General features: G+C 40.0%; 2 protein-coding genes and 2 long non-coding RNA genes across 5 annotated transcripts in view; 2 read left to right on the top strand and 2 right to left on the bottom strand.

The window, feature by feature from the left end:
- Window positions 1-10,377: 10,377 nt before the first annotated feature.
- LOC148209490 (uncharacterized) lies at window positions 10,378-12,618 on the top strand. The gene is made up of 2 exons (XR_015792719.1): window positions 10,378-10,495; window positions 11,815-12,618. It is a non-coding gene; the product is annotated as an uncharacterized LOC148209490 (long non-coding RNA).
- Window positions 12,619-13,937: 1,319 nt separating this feature from the next.
- Window positions 13,938-18,162, bottom strand: LOC148209489 (uncharacterized). Its single transcript, XR_015792718.1, has 3 exons — window positions 18,023-18,162; window positions 16,739-16,882; window positions 13,938-14,153 (listed from the first exon to the last, which is right to left on the bottom strand). It is a non-coding gene; the product is annotated as an uncharacterized LOC148209489 (long non-coding RNA).
- On the top strand, window positions 16,775-18,807 carry LOC148209488 (uncharacterized). The gene is made up of 2 exons (XM_088127249.1): window positions 16,775-16,908; window positions 17,907-18,807. Exons 1-2 carry the CDS (start codon window positions 16,821-16,823, stop codon window positions 18,665-18,667), a joined length of 849 nt encoding a protein of 282 aa, XP_087983375.1. The 5' UTR covers window positions 16,775-16,820; the 3' UTR covers window positions 18,668-18,807.
- The window catches only part of LOC148209487 (pentatricopeptide repeat-containing protein At3g26782, mitochondrial-like), a 3,789-nt gene continuing 2,086 nt past the window's right edge, over window positions 18,292-19,994 (bottom strand). For both annotated transcript variants that reach the window (XM_088127244.1, XM_088127245.1), the window contains exon 3: window positions 18,292-19,994. This exon is cut by the window's right edge and continues 249 nt beyond it. In XM_088127244.1, coding sequence (XP_087983370.1) covers window positions 19,200-19,994 — 795 coding nt within the window. In that variant the 3' untranslated portion in view covers window positions 18,292-19,199.

Genomic DNA, 19,994 nt, shown 5'->3' with positions numbered 1-19,994 from the left:
TGAAAGTTTGAATTTGAATCTCTGTCTAGCATTCAATGCATTGCACCAACTCTGGATTTTTTAACATCGCACCCTTAACTTAAAAACGTTAAAAGGCTAAAATCCTAAGTCCGTAGTTGTTCTTCATATCGTAGATCGAACCCTTAGGTTCAGAGGCTTGATCATTTTGAACTTTTCACATCGTCCCTTTACCTTGAAGGTTTGAATTTTAAGTTCATCAGTGGTTTTGGCATCGCACCTCGTACCCTTAGGTTTTGGAGGATTGAATTTTAACCGACTGCTGGAATGTGATCGCGTGGGAGTCCGTGGCCCCCATTTAATTTCTGGTCGGACTTGGAATCATGAAATTAAATCATCACGTTTATTCCGATCATAATTCTTTTGAAACAGTTTTCTACAGATCCATTGAAAACCCTTTTGAAGGATAATAACGCTTCAGGTGCTCTGCGTTCCACGGGTGCGCGAGGACGTCTCCTTTCAGATCGGCCAATACGTACGTCCCAGGTCGGACTATGCCCTTGACCTCAAACGGGCCCTCCCAGGTCGGATCAAGGGCACCCACATAGGTTTGGACCTTTCTTAGGACCAGATGTCCGACCTGAAAGGTCCGAGGTCGAACGCGGGCGTTGTAATGTCTGGCCATTCTGCCCTGATATTCCGCCAGGCGTAGCTGGGCCATTGCTATTCTTTCTTCCAACAAGTCGAGGTTGATGAGCAGCTCTTCCTCATTTGCCGTAGGCTCGTAATGCTCTACTCTGTCGGATGGCATGCCGATCTCAACCGGGACTACAGCTTCGGAGCCGAAGGCCAGGGAGAACGGGGTTTCACCCGTCGATTCTCTTTGGGTGGTCCGGTACGACCATAGAACCTCTGGTAGCTCCTTGGCCCACCTGCCTTTCTTGGAGTCCAGTCTAAGTTTGATGCCTCGCTTGATGATCTTGTTGACTGCCTCCACCTGCCCATTTGCTTGCGGATGTGCGGGGGACGAGCTAAGGTGACTTATGCCAAGCTTGCTGCAAAAGTCTTTGAACTTGGCGTTGTCAAACTGCTTCCCATTGTCTGTCACAATGGCCTGCGGTATGCCAAAGCGACATATGATATTTGTCCATACGAAGGACGTGACTCTGGATTCCGTTATGTGGGAGAGCGCCTCGGCCTCGGCCCACTTTGTGAAGTAATCCACAGCAACCACAGCGAACTTGGTCTGGCCCTTGCTCAAAGGGAAAGGACCAATGATGTCTACCCCCCACTGCGCGAATGGCCATGGGGCCGAGATGGGGGTGAGCAGCTCGGGTGGTTGGTGGATTATGGTTCCGTAGCGTTGGCAATTGTCGCAAGTTCTTACGAACTTCTTGGCGTCCTGGCTGAGGGTCGGCCAATAGTATCCTTGTCGGATCACTTTGGCTGATAGCGACCGGGCGCCTGAGTGATTGCCGCACACTCCTTCGTGGATTTCTCTGAGGACGTACAGACCCTCTTCAGGGGTTAGGCATCTCAATAGAGGCAGGGAAAAGCCGCGTCGGTACAATGCTCCACCTCGGACCACGAACCGAGCTGCTCGCCTTGCCAACTTTCTGAGCTCCTTGGGGTCTTGTGGTGAGTTGCCCCTAATGAAGTCCGCAATCGGGTCCATCCATGAGGACTCTGGAGCGCCGATCTCCATCAGATCTGGCTCTGAGATCGAAGGATTATCTAAGATCTCGACGGGGACCGACCTGGCCAGGTCTGTCTCGTACGCTGATGCTAACTTGGCCAAGGCATCAGTATTAGAATTTTCTGCTCGGGGAACCCGGCTTACTTCGTAAGTTCGAAACTGGGCGAGGTACGATCTGACCTTGCCCAAATACTTCTCCATTCGGGAGCCTTTGGCTTGGTACTCTTCCTTGATCTGGCTCACAACCAGCTGGGAGTCGCTGAAGACCTTAACACAAGAGGCCCCCAATGCTCTAGCGATTCGCAGGCCGGCAATAAATGCTTCATACTCAGCCTCGTTGTTAGAAGTCCGGAAGCCGAACCGCAAGACATACTCAAATCGCTCGCTTCCTGGTCCGAGCAAGAGGACCCCGGCCCCACACCCCTTCTCATTGGAGGATCCGTTGACATAGATTGTCCACGGTAGATCAGACTCGCTCAGCTCGGAAGGTGGTGTGAGCTCGGCTATGAAATCTGCCGCTGCTTGTCCTTTCAACGCAGTTCGGGGTTCGAACTGGATGTCGTACTCACTTAGCTCCATTGCCCACTTCATCAGGCGTCCAGAAGCTTCTGGCTTATGGAAGATGTTTTTTAGGGGCAAGTTAGTGAGCACCACCACAGTATGGGCTTGGAAGTATGGTCTAAGCCGTCGGGCCGAGGTGACTAAAGCAAGAGCCAACTTTTCCATTTGAGGGTATCTGGTCTCGGCTTCGGTTATAGCCTTGCTTGTGTAGTAGACCGGGTTTTGCCGCGCTTCCTCTTGCCTGATTAGGGCCGAGCTGACGGCGCTGTCAGACACCGCTAAGTACAATTGGAGCTTGTCCCCCGGCATGGGCTTGGCGAGCAAATGTGCCGAACAGAGGTAGCTTTTCAACTGCTGAAATGCTTGCTCGCACTCCGCTGTCCATTCAAACGGCCCCTTCCTCCGTAGGACTTTGAAGAAAGGAAGGCACTTATCTGTCGATCTTGAAACAAACCGATTCAGGGCCGCAATCCTGCCATTGAGGCACTGAAGCTGCTTCAGCGTCTTAGGTGCCTCCATCTCGAGCACGGCTTTAATCTTCTTGGGGTTGGCCTCGATTCCCCGGTTGTTCACCATGAAGCCAAAGAATTTTCCCGAAGAGACTCCAAAGGCACATTTAGCTGGGTTGAGCTTCATTTGATATGTCCTCAGAACCTCGAAGGCTTCGGTCAGATCGGAGAGATGCGACTTAGACTGCTTGCTCTTGACAAGCATGTCGTCCACATACACTTCCATATTCCGGCCGATCTGCTTGGCGAACATTTTGTTCACCATTCTCTGGTAGGTCGCTCCTGCGTTCTTTAACTCGAAGGGCATGACCTTGTAACAGTACAGACCCTGGTCTGTTATGAATGCGGTATGACCTTGATCTGGGACATGCATCTTGATTTGGTTGTACCCAGAGTAGGCATCCATGAAGGTGAGCAGTTCGTGCCCGGCTGTGGCGTCCACGAGCTGATCAATCCTTGGCAGTGGGAAGCAATCTTTCGGGCATGCCTTATTTAAGTTCGTAAAATCTACGCACATTATCCACTTTCCGTTAGATTTTTTAACTAATACAACATTGGAGAGCCACTCGGGATACGAAATTTCTCTTATGTATTCAGCTTTCAAAAGTTTGCTAACTTCCTCAACAATTACATCACTCCGCTCCTTGTTTATAGGTCTTCTTTTTTGCTTTACAGGTCGGAATGACGGATATATGCTGAGGCGATGCGTCATAATTTTCGGGTCAATGCCAGGCATGTCCTCATGGGACCACGCAAAGACATCCGAGTTGGATCTGAGGAAGTGGATTAGCTCCTCTCTGTCGGTGGCCCCCAGCTTGGTTCCTATGCTTACTTGCTTCTCGGGACTAACAGAGGAACAAACTCGAGCTCCTTAGTGGGTGCGGCAAACTCCCTCCTCGGCAGGTCGGCCTTGAACTCGAGCGTCCCATCCCTACTGGCGAGAGTTTCAAGGGCGCAGACCGATGAGCCTTTGAGTGCGGAGGCATAGCACTCCTTGAAGCGATCTGTTCTCCTTGGACCGTGCCCACGCCATTGGGGGTGGAATACTTCAAAACTTGATGAAGTGTCGAGGGGATGGCCCGAAATGAGTGGATGATGGGTCTCCCAAAGATGGCGTTATAGGCCGACCTACCGTCAATCACCACGAACTCGGCCATTTGGGTGACCCGAGTTTGGTCCTGCCCAAGCGTGACCGGTAAGTCGATGCAACCCTCTGGGATGACCGATTCTCCAGAGAACCCAACCAGCGGTGTCGGGCTTTTCTTCAATTGCGACCTCGTCCATCCCAGGGCGAGGTAGGTCGGTAAGGACAGGATGTTAGCAGATGCGCCTCCGTCTACCAGCACCCTCCTGACCACCACATGATCAATCAAGGGAGCGATCACAAGTGCATCATTGTGGGGCAGGTGGACCTCCTTCAAGTCTGCACCGTCGAAGGTGATTGAGCTGGTCGGCCTCTGCTCCCTGATAATGCACACCCCGCGCCTGGCTGCACGAGCTAACTCCTTTCTTTTATGTCTGGACTGACCCCCGCTTGGCTCTCCGAAAATGGTATTGATGACTGCAGGTCGGTCAGTGCGCCGGGGCGGCATCCTCGAACGCTTCCGCTCTTCCTTTTTCTCTGCCGAGCTGGTCCTGGGCTTTCCCACAAATTTCTTGAAGTAGCCATCTTGAATTAGATCCTCAATTTGGCGCTTCAACTCCCAGCAGTCCGACGTGTTATGGCCGTGCTCCCGATGGAAGCGGCAATACTTGTCCTTGCTGCGTCTCTCCGGGGCTCCCCGAAGCTTCTTAGGACGTTTGAGTAGTTTTTCCATTCCAGGCTCCCGATGTTCGTTAGGATCTCAGAAATTGGAATCGTGGTCGAGGTGAAGCGTTCGTAAGGTCGGCTCCTGGTAGGTCTGTTCTCCGCCCTCCGATACTCAGCTCGGCCGCTGGAAAAGGATCCCCTGTCCTTGGACTTGGGATCTGCCCTTTCTATATCTTTTCCATTTCTGCCCCGGCCGATCTTTCGTTCTGGTCGGCCGGTTTTAGTTCGGAGGAGCTCCTATGTGAGCGGGATGGTGACTGTCCTTTTCGGAGAGATGAGCCTCTCTTTCTGTTGAGGTGTTCACGGAGGTCTCCTCTCTGGCGAGTGTGTCCCTTGCTCTCGTTGTCTTCGTGATATTCCTCCTCGACTGGGCCGAGGTAGGAACCCCTTTGCTCGCGTATGTCAATGCGCGTCATTCGATTTTCTGATCGAGACCCTGCGCCTGCAGCTATTATCATCTCGTTATACATTTCCTCCATGGACCGCATTTGTGTGCGCATTGCCTCCATTTCTCTCTGGAGTGCGTCAAAGTTCTCACTTGGTGGAGCCGGGGCTGGACCCCGGGCGCCCTTCTTAGAGGTCCCACCTCGGCCACGGGTGGCCTTGGATGTCCTTGGGTGCGCAGGTGGTAGGACAGACGCGGTAATTCGTGCCGACCTGCGGAGGGGTTCTGTTGCAAGGCCGTCGTGAACTTGCCCCTCTACCACTGCTGCTCCGACCTCCCAATGGTGGGTATCGCTGGCAGCTAGAGTCCTTCGATCTGCCGTATTGGTCGAGTTTGCTGGTTGAACCATTTTCGCTCGCGTATTGGTTTAAAAGGATTGGGATGACTTAGATTGTCCTTCCCACAGACGGCGCCAAATGTTTATGCAAGGATATGCACAACAGTGTATTTCAGATTGCAGCTCGAACTCGGCCTCCGGACTGATCTGAATACTTGGGCGGACCTGCACAAAAAGGTGAGCACTCCGACGATCAAGTCAGTATAGGTCGGATTCCCAGCTTAGTTCGAGGTCAGAAATCATCGTACCTGATCGTGGAGTGAGGTCCTCTACTTATGAGTGGTAGTCCCGCTAATCTCGCGACGGTTACACCCGGTAATCTTGGGACCGTCGGTTACACCCGGTAATCTCGGGACCGACGGTTACACCCGATAATCACGCCGCTGACAGTTGCTCACATCGGCCCCTACCGAGCTTCCCGGTAGGTCGGACCTCGGCCAGGTTCACCTCGGCCCTCATACTTAGCATCTGTCAACGCTAGTGGTAGCGATCTCGGCGGTCCGAGCTGGGCATGACTCATGAGTCATCTTGGAGTACCAATAGAGGTCCTCCACGTGTCCAGGGTATTCTCTTCCACAAACAACCCACAACCCCACCTCTCCGTCGAGGCGCCAAGTCTATCCCCTTCCTCATCTCTGTTGGCATTTTGCTTACTCGCGATTTTCTTGTCCATGTTTGCCGGGCTTGTTTTAAGCCTGTTGTCGATGGGTGTGGGGGTGTTTCTTGGCTTCCCTGTGACCTTTGTCACTAAAGATGTGATGGGCGCCGGTTCGTTTGGAGGCGAAGGGGAACGGTGTTGGAGGAGTCTGACGTTGGAATTGAAAGGGAATAACAGAATTCTTAGGAAGGAAGACGGAGGAAAAAAAGTAAAAGAAAAAAAAATCCAACTAAAAGTAATATAATATTAAAAATATATTATTATATTATTATATTATCAAATTTATTAACCCATCGACCCTAACGGAATTTTAGCCTCATGGACCTTTTAGAACTATTTTTATAAAAATTGGGATCAAACCGTTACTTTTTGAAACTTAAGGATTAAATAGAAACCTATCTCTAAAGTCAGGGATGAAAAATGTATTTTACCATATTTTAAATTTCGTTTTTAAATTTAAATTTTATTTATTTTACTTTTAATCAATGAATAAATCTTTTGTGAACCAGTATAGTTCATCAGGTTAAGACACATGTATCCCACCACGATATTATAATATTTAATAATTATATATGAATTTGATTTTTGAAAATGAGATGTCATACTCACTTTCAAGTACTTAACTTTCAACTTTTAACTTTAGTATTATGAAACTATAAAATTCATATTTACTTTACCTAAAATATTTTAAGATAAAAATTAATTTCCTAAAAGTTCTTTTAGTAACTTATTTATATATATGTTCCTAGAAGAGCATATAGTTAATTTAAAATATTTTATTAAAAAAATAAATCTTACCTGAACTTGATAATATGTATCAATTTTCGCTCGTAATCTTTAATTTTATGAAATTAAACATAAAATTATACAAAAGTTGCAATCTCTTTTTCCTTTTTTGTATCTTAATAATAAAAAAAAAATCATAAGTAGAAAGCTTTATATTTAGGGTAGATTCTTTATATCAACTAGTTGTATCCCTTCAAAATTTTGTTAATGATTATATTGATTATTTTGTTATATATTTCATTAATTGCATAAAATTATAATTTATTCTTTCTTGCAACATTACATAAATAACCTAAAATATTTTCAAATATAAAAAAAAATTCAAAATTTTACAAAAATATTATATTTCAAATCGAGGTCAAACTTAAATGTAACATAAAACACACCTTAAAAAGTAAACGTACGCTATATTAAACAAAATTTTTGAAAAGTATGTGGCATTTGATAAAATATATCAAATTAAAGTAATATTTGGTGGTAGTTTCGTAATTCGAATAGTAGAGAAGGGCAAATTGGAGAAAAGAGAGTAGCCGCCAGGGCATCTTGTATTTGTATTTTGTGGTGCAAATTTTACTGGGGAATTTCAAACTTTTTGGTCATTAATTAAATCTATTGGGTTTTCTTTTCTCTTGGTCTTCAAATTCAGTCTTCAGACTCGACTGCTTCCGCTTTTCTTCCGCACGCCTTTTTAGCGTAACGGCCACGTATAAGCTGCCACCACTTTTTTTATTTCCATTTTTTCGCGCTCTAAAATTTCATTATAAAATTTTAATTTCCTCAAATTTGTAGACATGAAATTAAGTTTAATAAAGAAAAAAGGTACTAGATAGCTATATTTTAGTCATATTTGTAAAAGTCAACATTTTTTATTTTATTTTGCAAGTATTGACAAAAGATTGGAATTTTTATTATTTCAATTTTATCCCTGTGATATATGATGTATCTGATGTATTGAGATGTTAAATGTTAATGCATCTCTTAAGCATTTTTAGATAAGCTCCCAATATATTTTGTATTTTGCAAATATGGCAAGAGATTTTAATTTTTATTCTTGGAATTTATATTATTCCAAGTTAGATTCCAATTTTTTATAATAGCCACCACCAAAACGAAGGCACCCTTCATTGGGCCCTCCTCCCCGTCCAATTCGATGTTGGGAATGACATGTAAAACAAACTAGCCTCAAAATTGGAGTCAAAAGACAAGTGGCAAGGTTGGAGGAGTTTGACATTCAAAGGGACACTTGTGAGGTTTAGGTTTCTTGGAAAATGAAAAACTATTTTGGGCCTTACAACCACTATAAATTGGCACTCTCCCACCACTCTTTAAGCACTCATTATCTTCTCCCCTTCTTTACTCAATTTGTGTTTCCTAAGATTTTCTGAGCTAGTTTTGATTCCACTCTGTTCCGACGATTGCACGTCTGAGTCGGAGGTCGTGTTAACATTGGGGAGCATATCGACAGTAAAACGATTTAGCACCGAGGTCGTGCTGATTTTGCTTTCAAGGTAGTGGTTCCACCCACGACACAACGTTTTTAGCTACCGGTTCAATTTTGGCCTTTATTTCGCAACAAGTTGAAAGCAAAATATCTACCCATGGCTGCTATCCGATCTGGGAAGGTCCTGTCGGACTTGTCAAAATTGGAACCACTCGACGGATCCAACTACCGCCGATGGTCACAGAGGTTACTGATTTTCTTTAAGCAGTTAGAGATCGACTACATCCTCACTACTGCTCAGCCCACCGGCGCTGCCACTGCCACCGCTGCAGCCACTACCACTGCCATTGTTACCACTACTGCAACCGTCACTGATCCGCCTACCGTTGCTGCTGATCTTGGGATGTCTACTGCCACTATCGTTGAAACTGAAAAATTCGAGAAAGACAACAAAACGATCCGTGGACATCTTCTCAACCATATGAACGACTCTCTTTTTGATCTCTTTGTAGTCCAAAAATCTGCAAAGGTCATTTGGGACACGTTAGAATCTTGATATGGCGGGGACGATGCAGGCAGGAGAAAACACGTCGTCGATAAATGACTGCAGTTTCAAATGTCAGACGACAAACCGGTGATGGATCGGGTTCATGAGTACGAGAACCTAGTGGCAAGTGTGCTGTCTGAAGGCATGAAGATGTGCGAGATTCTTCAAGCCAATGTGTTTCTCGAGAAATTTCCTCATTTCTGGAGTGATTATCGCAACCACCTGAAACATAAGAATAAGGACTTGACTCTACAAGAGCTGATCAGTCACGCACGCACGGAGGAAACCAACAAGCTAAAGGATAAGCTCTCTTCCCAATCCCTAAATTCAGTTAAAACTAATTTAGTTGAATCTTCTAGTGCTTCCAAAGACAGGTTCAAAAGCAATGGGAAGCAATTTGCAAGGGATAGAGCTCAGAATAACAAAGGTCTCCAACCCAAAAATACTGGTGGAAGAATCGAGAAATCGAAACTGGTATGCTATGTTTGCAGAAAACCCGGGCACAAATCCTACCAATGCACCTAGAGGAAAGATAGGAAATATCAAAGAACTGCTCCACAAGCCAACCTTGCAGAGATGGACGATATCACTGCCGCTGTGGTTGTGGAAGCAAATCTAGTGGAAAACAAATCCGACTGGATTCTTGATACACGAGCGTCCAGACATTTCTGCTCAAATCGTGACCTCTTCCATGACTTTCAGGACTACGCTGACAGCGAATGTGTTTTTATGGGGAACTCGTCCACAGTTGTAGTACTTGGGAAAGGGAAAGTTCTCTTGAAACTCACATCTGGCAAAACTTTATCATTAAGTAATGTGTTGTATGTTCCTTCCCTACATAGGAATCTGGTGTCAGGAGGTCTGTTGAATTGAGCCGGACTTAAGATTGTATTTGAGGCCGACAAGATTATCATCACAAAAAATAGTGACTTTGTTGGTAAGGGCTATCTTGCAAATGATTTGTTTGTTCTCAACACTACTTCTTCAAATGAAATTAATTATAGTTCTGCTTACATCGTTGAGTCTCTTGATGTGTGGCATGGTAGATTAAGGCATGTGAATATTGAATCGATTAAAAGGCTTAGAACTTTAAATTTAATTAGTACTTCTAATTTGCCTGAAACTGCAAAGTGTCCTATCTGTGTAGAAGCAAAGTTTGCTAAAAACCCTTTTAAACCTGTCACTGCAAGGTGTACCGAACTCCTAGAATTAATTCATTCTGATTTAACTGATTTAAAAAATACAACTAGTAGAGGTGGAAAAAATTACTATAGTTATTTTGTTGATAATTTTTCTAGATATACAAAAATATATCTCCTAAAATCTAAAAAGGAAGCTAGTAGTATGTTTTTAAAATTCAAAGCTGAGGTAGAAAACCAACTAAACAGAAAGATAAAAAGGATAAGATCAGATAGAGGTGGTCAATATATAGTGATAATTCGCTTAGAGTTTTTTGTGAATCAAGTGGGATTATACATGAATTTACTGCTCCATATTCACCTCAACAAAATGGAATAGCGGAACTTTAAAAGAGCTGATAAATGCTATGCTATTAAGTTCTGGTCTATCTGATGATATGTGGGGGGAAGCTGCATTTTCTTCCTGTTTTATTCTTAACAGGGTCCTTCACAAAAAGCTGGATAAGACACCATACGAGCTCTAGAAGGGGTATTCGCCAAACCTGAGCTACTTCAAGGTGTGGGAGTGCTTGGCAAAGGTGGCATATCAATCATTCAGAAAACCAACAGTTAGATCTAAAACTTTTGATTGTGTTTTCATTGGTTATGCTCAAAATAGTTTTGCATATAGGTTCATGGGCTTGAATGATAAATCAATATGTGAATATAGAGATGCAGTTTTTTTTTTTTGAAAATATCTTCCCTATGATTAGAACTGATGGTGACTCTAGTGGTATTTCAAAAACTGCATGCATGTCTTTGCCCTCCACTTCTGTTGATATGATAGATCTTGAACCTAAATCCAATAATGTAACAGATTCTGAACCTAGGAGAAGTAAAAGGCAAAAAGTTAGTAAAAGTTTCAGACCTGACTTCCTAACTTCCTATCTAGTAGAAAACTTTGACAAGATAGACGATCAATTCGCTTGCATGTATTTAATACACGATGATCCTAAAACCTACCAAGAAGCTATAAATGTCTTAGATTCTAGTCTATGGAAAGTAGCTATTAAAAGTGAACTAGACTTCATAGTTATGAATCAAACGTGGGAATTGGTAGAATTACCTTCAGGAAATAAACCTATTAGGTGTAAATGGATCTTTAAAAGAAAAATGAGACCAGATGGCATGATAGAAAAATATAAAGCTAGACTAGTGGTTGTAAGTTACACACAAAAGTATGACATTGATTACTTCGATACGTACTCTCCTGTAACCAAGATTGTTACAATTAGATCTTTGATAGCATTGACTGCTATTCGAGGGTTAGTAATACATCAGATGGATGTAAAAACAGCTTTCCTTAATGGTGACTTAGAAGAGGAGATCTACATGACACAACATGAAGTTTTTCTAGCTACTGGTCAAGAAAATAAAGTATGCAAGTTTAAAAAATGTCTCTATGGCCTAAAACAAGCTCCTAAACAATTGTATGAAAAGTTTAATGACATTTTGGTAAACAATGGTTATAAAGTAAATTGCTCTTATACATGTGTTTACTCAAAATTGTCTGGAGTTGATTGTGTGATAATATGCTTGTATGTTGATGATATGCTCATCTTTTGTTCAAACTTAGATATTATTAATGAGACCAAGTTGCTCATTTCTTCACATTTTGTAATGAAAGATTTAGAAGAAGCTGATGTAATACTTGAGGTAAAAATAAGGAAAAATGATAATGGATATTCCTTATGTCAATCACACTACATTGAGAGAATGCTTTAGAAATTTGATCACTTGGATAAATTACCTGTAAGAACACCTTATGATGCTAGCATGGATCGTAAAAGAAATCGGCGTGATAGTGTATCTCAATCCGAATATGCAAAGATTATAGCTAGTGTCATATTTTTAATGAATTACACTAGACCTGATATTGCATATGCAGTAAGCAAACTAAGTAGATACACTCATAACCCTGGTAAAGATCACCGGACTGCTCTACGTCGGTTGTTAAGGTATCTTCAATGAACTATTGTTCCATTTTAACAAATTTCCTACTATGCTAGAAGGATATTGTGATGCAAACTGGGTTACAGATAATGATGAAGTGAGCTCCACTAGCGGGTATGTATTTACTTTTGGCGGTGGAGCTATCTCATGAAAATCGGCAAAACAAACCTACATTGCTCGATCTACCATGAAATCCGAGTTTATAGCACTTGAACTAGCAGGTCAAGAGGCTGAATGGCTGAGAAGCCTTCTTGGAGATGTGCCACTGTGGGGGAAATATGTACCTGTATCCATACACTGTGACTCACAAGCTACCATAGGAATTGCAAAAAATAATGTGTACAATGGTAAGAGACGCCACATACGTCTAAGACATGGAGTTGTGAAGCAGTTACTGAAAGATGGAATTGTATCCTTGGAGTATGTGAGGTCCGAGAGGAACCTGGCGGATCTTCTCACCAAAGGCCAAACAAGAAGAGTAATTCTGGACTCCTCAGGATGTATGGGACTCGAGCCATTATGCTGAATCCATAGTCCTTCTTTTGGGTGATCCATGTATGGACTTGATAGATGTAGTGGAACATATGTAAATTCATAGCCCTTCTTTTGGTGGTCCATGAATGGACTCGATGGATATGGTGAAACATGTGAATCCATATTCTTTTTGGGTGGTCCATGCATGGACCTGATAGATAATGCTCAAAGTTTTCATAGCTCAGGTTTTTGAGTGGTTTATCTATGATAGACTTGATGAAGCGACAACGTGACTGTGAAGGTGAGGCCACCTTCTATGAAAGAGTTGTGAAGCCTCCTTCTAGAGCTTTCACGATAACCTAAGATGTATGTGCATAGCCACTAAAAACACTTGACAACTATCGCTGAATCAAAATCGAGGATTCAAATGTGTTGTGGAGGTCTCAACTATAATTACTGAAAGTTCAAGAGGTAACTCACTTTCATTACTTAGGTTGTTGTCTCACTTCACTAGGCATTAATTCAAATCGAGAGATATTAATATTTAAATTTATTTTTCTTTTTGCTCAGAAAACCTTTTTTTCTTTCTTTCTCTCTCTATTATTTAATTTTACTATTTGACATTCGTGGGGGATTGTTGGGATTGACATGTAAAACAAACTAGCTTCAAAATTGGAGTCAAAGGACAAGTGACAAGGTTGGAGGGAGTTTGGCATTCAACGGGACACCTGTATAGGTTTTTTTTGGAGGTTTTTAATTCTTGGAAAATGAAAAACTATTTTGGGCCTTACAACCACTATAAATTGGCAGTCTCCCACCACTCTTCAATCACTCATTCTCTTCTCTCATTCTTTACTCAATTTGTGTTTCCTAAAGATTTTCTGAGCTAGTTTTGATTCTACTCCATTCCGACGAGTGCACGTCTGAGTCGGAGGTTGTGTTAACCTTGGGCAGTATACTGGTAGTAAAATGATTTAGCACCAAGGTCGTGTCGATTTTGCTTTCAGGACAGTGGTTCCGCCCACGGCACAACATTTTTAGCTCTCGGTTCAATTTTGGCCTTTATTTCGCAACATTCGACGCCTTCAATGCTAAGTTACATGCCGCCTGTGAGATCCACCGACTTACCAAACCATCTCAACGCAGCCGTGGATCACATCTCCTAAATAAGCTTCAGGTTCCTTATCATCCATATGAAAGATATGCACTGTCGGATAAGCGAATTGGTCGATATTGCCGCAGAGCTAAGTAGCAAGTTCATAGAAATTGAGAACAACAAAACAAGATATAGGGGAAATGAGGAGAAGTTTGTCTTCGCCGTTAGAAGTTAAATATAATAATAAGAACATATATTGGACCTAAAATCGAAGAAGATGAATTAACGCGAAGCTTCCTCTTCTTGTCAATGGCTTCTTACGATCCTCTGATACAACAGTTGTATTTTTTAGAATTTTTATATATATATCAGTGGTATACCAACAAATAAATATTATAGTTATATCAATATAGTAGATCAACTGTAAATCAATAAAGTAAATAAACACACATATATATAGCATGTATATTCAAAGTATATCATAGGTATATCAGAATCAGAGAATTATATCATAAATATAGAACAGTAACATGTCGAGCATGGGGACAAAATTCCAAATTCGAAAATTACCGAATCACTCGTCCTAATAAATAAGGGGGAAACACATGATATTATCGACAAATTGGCAAGCATAAGATTACAAAGTGATTTATATATAAATAAGCTCTTTTTGGACGTGCATGGTCTGGATCAACCTTGTCAACCTGAAAAAAAAAAAGTGAATATATTAGTAAATCAATAGTATATCAGCTATAAATCAATTATAATATTACATAACGTAAATCAATAGTAAACTAATGATAAGATATATTAGATAATCAGAATCAGATAATCATATCATACTTTGTTTTGAGCTTTGGGATATATTCGATACTTTATTATTTAGGTATTCGTTAAATTTTTTTTTGTTGTATTTATAGAACTTAAATGTTGATGCTAAATGTGCAATTTTATTTTTTTTTTTTTGTTTTACCATAATTGCAAGTGTCCCTTTAATAAATGTACAAAATCAACTATTTAATAACTCTTGCTAATTTCTAACTCGTTAAGGCACTTAAAGTTCAAATCTCCTCCCACACATATTGTACTAAAAAATTATTGAATAACTCTTTATAAACTCATAATCCTTTTTTTTTAGGAAAAAAAAAACTAAACATTTGTTTAAGTGATAAATGGATGAAATTGAAAATTTAGGATTCAAATGAATAAATCTTAAAAAAGATTAATGTTTTTTTTTCTTTTTTTAACATCTAAAAATTATATTTAATATTAAAAGTTTTCTTAGAACAGAGTAGTGAGCAGAATTGAGGTTTGTTTGTGGTTATTTTCTTTTTTTTTTTCTTTTTTGTCTTGTGTTAACTTAAAATTGTCATTTTATTATGTTTACATTTGCAATATACACAAAAATAAATTGTGTAACCACAAACATTAAAAACAAAATATAATGAATTAAAACAAATAATTAACTTGTGACGTGGTTATTTCAAGAATTTAATTAAAAAATAAATAAAATTTGCAAATTTAATGTTTAACCTCTATACATAGTTTAGTGAATAATTTTTTTATCATAAACTTTAATTTTACCAATTTGAACCCTAAATCTGAGAAAATGTTAAAATAATTATTTTTTAAAAGTTTTGAAGATAGGTAGTTACCATTGGGAAGACGAAATTATTTTTTCAAATTGTTGACAACTTTTAACATTTTTTTAGTTCAACAATTATAGGACCATAGACTTTTTAGATGGTAATAAAGTTCTAAATCATTGAACTGTATTTGTATTTGGATAACAATGTGAGAATTAATCTGTCATATGTTTGAATCTATATTTCTCTATTGTGATGTACTATTATAAAAAAAATAAAAACTATTTTTATGCCTCGTGTATCTTTTTTAACTAGAATTGGACATACACTAAAAAAAAAGAAGAAGAAGAAGAAAAAGAAAAACTAGACGTGTTCATGTTCCTTGAAAATTTAAAAAGTATAATTGCATGATAATTGTTTCTGCTTTGTTTTAACTTTTATTAGAAGTCTTATATGAAAATTAAAATTTCAAATTAAATATACAAAATTTTTATGTTAGGTTTACTTTTAATAATTATTGTTGGAGGCAAAAATATGACATACCATGTGGCGAGATATGGCTAAGCTACCACCGAGCTCCTAAGCTCACCTATTGCCAAGCTTATAGGTTCACCTATGGCCGAGCTCATAAGTTCACCTATTGCCGAGCTCTAAAGCTCACCTATGACCGAGCACCTTAGCTCACCTATGGCCGAGCTCATAAACTCACCTATAGCCGAGCTCCCAAGCTCACCTATGGCCGAGCTCCCAAGCTCACCTATTGCCGAGCTCCTTAGCTCACCTATGACCGAGCCCATAAGCTCATCTATGGCCGAGCTCTTAAACTCATCTATGACCGAGCTTGAGCTCATCCATAGTCGACCTCAATCATTACTGACCTGTAGCCCGACATCTAACCGCCTTGTCGTAACGGCCATAACAAACATGTCCTTTCACTCCGCCTATAAAAGGATCTTCATTCTTCTTACTCAGGTATGCAATTCTACTCTGAGAATGACCTATTTGAGCTCGCACCTATACTGACTTGAGCGTCAGAGTGTACTTCGTCAGCTTGGCCAATTACCACCTGACCAACCTCGGTAGCTCGGTAGAATTTTGCATCAACAATTATTATGTATTTTATAAGTAAAAGATGATAAAATAATAAATTTATTTATGCGTAGAAAAAACTTGGAAATGAGAGAAAAAAAAACTTAATTTTTTTTATTTTTAAAATTTTTATACAGTTTTGGTAACATTTTTTAAAAAATGAGAAACGAGAAACTGGCACCAAACACAAATTTGTAAATGAGAAACAAGAAATTCAAATGCTATTAAACGAGCCTTAGTATTTTGGTTGGGGTGTTTTTTGGCGACTTGATTCTATACTTTTTGTTTTCAATTCATTTGTTGGCTTCCTTTGGGTGATTTATTGATGGGTTTCCAGCATTATTCGATAAATTCAAAACTTTACCGTTGAACTAAAATTAAAAAATAAAAATAAAAACAACTAAAATGCTTAATCTAAATAACTGCCAATTCGCTGTAAAGAGACTAACGGATTCCTTTTTTTCCCCCAACGCAATAAAGAGTGCAAATCAAGATTGGGATTGGGGCCAATAACTTCCTCATTTAAAGTTGAAATTGCATATTTGAATTTAATTTATACGACAATTAATTATTATTATTTTTTTATAAAAATAAAAATGGAAGAGATGCATTACCTCCATTTTCAGGCTTCTATATTCTTTAGTTTTCCCTCTGCCTTGTCTTTTGCTTTCACTGTTATTCAGAAAAAACGTCGCCATGGAAAAACAAAGCTTCCTTTGCTTAACAGATTCAAGCAGCTCCGACAGTCCTCTTCATTCCTGCACACTTCATACAACTCAATCAGGTCTCTATATCCCTCTCTCATCACTGTTTTTCGAGCGGGCAGGTTAAATTACCATTTTTGTTCGTATAGTTTGTGCTTGATTTCAATTCGATTCCTCTGGGTTAAAATGCTCAATCTAGTCTCTCTAGTTTGGTTAATTCGACTTTTGTATATGACACTTTTTTTCCGATGTGGTAGAGAGACAATGAGTTGACACTCAAAAAATATATGGCAAAAGTAAAGAATTTGAATTGGGTAAAAAAATTAATGGTGGGACAAGTTGAATTTACCAAACAGTATACTGAATGTTTGTGTTCATCATCTCGGCTAAAGAAAGAAGATATGCAACATAAAAAAAGATGGGTTAAAATAGACCCCTATATTTTTAGTAGGTGGATTCATTTTGGTTCCTGTAATTTTAAAATATCCATTTTAGTCCATGTACTTTTAATTTTGGTTAATTTTAGTCTATGTACTTCCAAAATGTTTGTTTTGATCCCTGCATTTTTAAAAAGTTACCATTTTAATCGCTTAATTTTATCTTCAATCTCATTTTCTATCACAACTTCAATAGGATACTACACTCAATATATTTCTTAAAATGTAACCATGACTTATATTAAGAGATTTTTGTTATGCGTAGAATTTATGTTAAAATTTTGCAAGGACCAAAATGATCACCCTTTTAAAAGTACAAGGACAAAAACGAACATTTAAAAATTACTAAGGACTAAAATGAAGTAAAGTTGAAATACAAGAACCAACAGAAACATTTTAAAAATATAGAGACTAAAATAGACCGAAAATACGGGGACTAAAATAGTTTTTTAACCCGAAAAAAAAATTGTTCACATGTTGTAATGATTGAGACATTTTCAGAGATTTAACCAAAACAAGGGACTAAATTGAAATGTGTAGAATCATGGGGTTCGAATTGAAATCTATCAAACTATAGTACTTGATGGTTGTTTAACCTTACAATATCTTCAGTTGATATAAAAATTAACCAGTTCCAACAGTTTCAGACATGGACAAGAAAATGAAGGCCATAATAACCGCTTTGGAAGAAGATGGGCAATATCAAAACAGAAAACTAGAGATCAAATGTATGCTTGAAGAGTACAATAGATCTTACCAATCCTTGGCTGAAAAATACGACTATTTGAAGTTCATATTTGTTAACATTCTCTTTTCTGGGTCGTCCACGCCTTCAGACGCCGAAATATTCCGATGCAATATCAAATGTCCGGGCCTCAAATCCGTCTCTGTCGATGGCAGCCTCAAATGTAACAATGACATCTTGGACAAAGAGTTCCTGATCAAGCTAAGAGATGAATTGGTTTCAAGTAAGACATGTAATCATAATTCTGATGAAATAGTTGAAGCAAGAGATGACAAAATGTATGGAAGCATCGCGGCTCGTGCTGAGATAGACGATACCGAGTTAAAGATGAACAAGTTTGAACTACAACGGGTTAAAGATGTACATCCATTGGTGGCTATTGCCCAGTGGGAGAGTACATGGAATGAACTAAACTCAAAGGTGACAGTGCTCATGGAGGAAAATCTGCAGCATCAGGAGGAGTTAACCAGGAGAAACAATGAAAAGAGAGAGGCCATTAAAGAGCTTCACCAACAGATAAAATTCCTAAAGAGTGAGAACAGGTCCCTCCAGAGTTCTCTCAGATTCCCCAAAGAAAGGTCAAAGCCATATCGCTCTCCAATATCACGACTTGCAGAAACGATTTCGAACAAGCTTTTGGGGTGGGGTTGTTCTTGATCTGAACTTCAGTTGTTCAACAACAGATTCCTTCCACATTCAATCCAATCATACCCAATAGTCTGTGATCTGTAATTGAAAATGTTATTCAAATAATTGAAGTCAAATGGAGCTGCCCCTTTGCGGATTTCTTTTGAGCATATGTCGTGTTTGTTTAATAAGATCCGAGGGCTCGCGATAGTTCAGATACTTCACCCTTGTGTGCCTTCAAAAAATTGTTTCGTAAAATTAAGCAGCTGACAATTTATAGAGTAGCTATCAGCTGCATATAAGCTTCTAGCAAGATAAATTTTAGATTCAAGCCTATGAAACATGTAAGCTTTGATCTACCAAATCAACCGAGAGAAAAACCAATCTTCTTGTCATTCTTTGGTAAACTTAAGAACATTTTCCCTTCAGAATAATGACATGTACTGTTATCGCTTACTCGAGTATAGCTGGGACTGTTTATATGAAGCATCATTAGCTTCGTCCCGCACCTGACAATCTGATTGAATCAATTCAAAGTACCCAATCAAGTCCTTCAGAAGTGTCACCAATAATCTCCACAAGAACATAATCCGTCCTTGAAATGATGAAATCTTTTTGAATCTCGGACCACAAACTCTCGATGAACGACTTTCGAAATTAACTTAATGACAGTATGACAGTCTCCACAGACCCTAAGGTTTTTAATGATGCTTATGGTTGTTCCAGCTGCAGAGTTCATCACTCCAAAAGCAACAGCGAGTTTCTCACTGTGAACCCTCAAGATTATTTCTTTTTCCTCTTCATCAACATCATGAAGAACTGATGTCATGTTTGGCACATAGCCTATCTTTTGAAGCTCCAAAGTTAGTTTCTCCAAATACTTGTAAATCATCTCATGTTGAGGATGCTCTTTATCTCCAACCAGAAAAACGTGAACTCTGCCTTTCAGTTCGACCAAACTGAAGCCGGGCGGTTTAACAAGTTGGCGGTTCTTCATTAGAGTTCTCATCCTTTCGACATCTGCCCAACGTCCAGCATCTGCATAAAGGTTTGAAAGTAAAACATAGTACCCACAATTATCCGGATCAAGTTCAAACAATTTTTGAGCGGCAATCTCGCCAAGGTCCACATTCTTGTGGATTCTACAAGCCCCAAGAAGAGAGCCCCATACTACAAAATCAGGCTTCATCCTCATTCCCTTGATTAAATTGTAAGCCTCACTGAGACATCCTGCACGTCCGAAAAGATCAACCATGCAACCATAATGCTCGATGCCGGGCTCGATATCGTATTTATACTTCATGGCATTAAACCAGTGCCAGCCTTCATCTACCAAACCGGCATGGCTGCACGCAGC

Source organism: Momordica charantia (assembly GCF_013281855.1).
Source record: "Momordica charantia cultivar OHB3-1 chromosome 8 unlocalized genomic scaffold, Mcharantia_2.0 BLBB01000008.1, whole genome shotgun sequence".
In the NCBI taxonomy this organism is placed as follows: domain Eukaryota; kingdom Viridiplantae; phylum Streptophyta; class Magnoliopsida; order Cucurbitales; family Cucurbitaceae; genus Momordica; species Momordica charantia.
This window is presented reverse-complemented; position numbering and strand designations above follow the sequence as displayed.

Coding starts and splice junctions, on each gene's coding strand:
- LOC148209488 (XM_088127249.1), top strand. CDS start 16,821: ATGGAAAAACAAAGCTTCCTTTGCTTAACAGATTCAAGCAGCTCCGAC. Junction 16,909..17,906: donor ACTTCATACAACTCAATCAG/GTCTCTATATCC, acceptor CAGTTCCAACAG/TTTCAGACATGGACAAGAAA.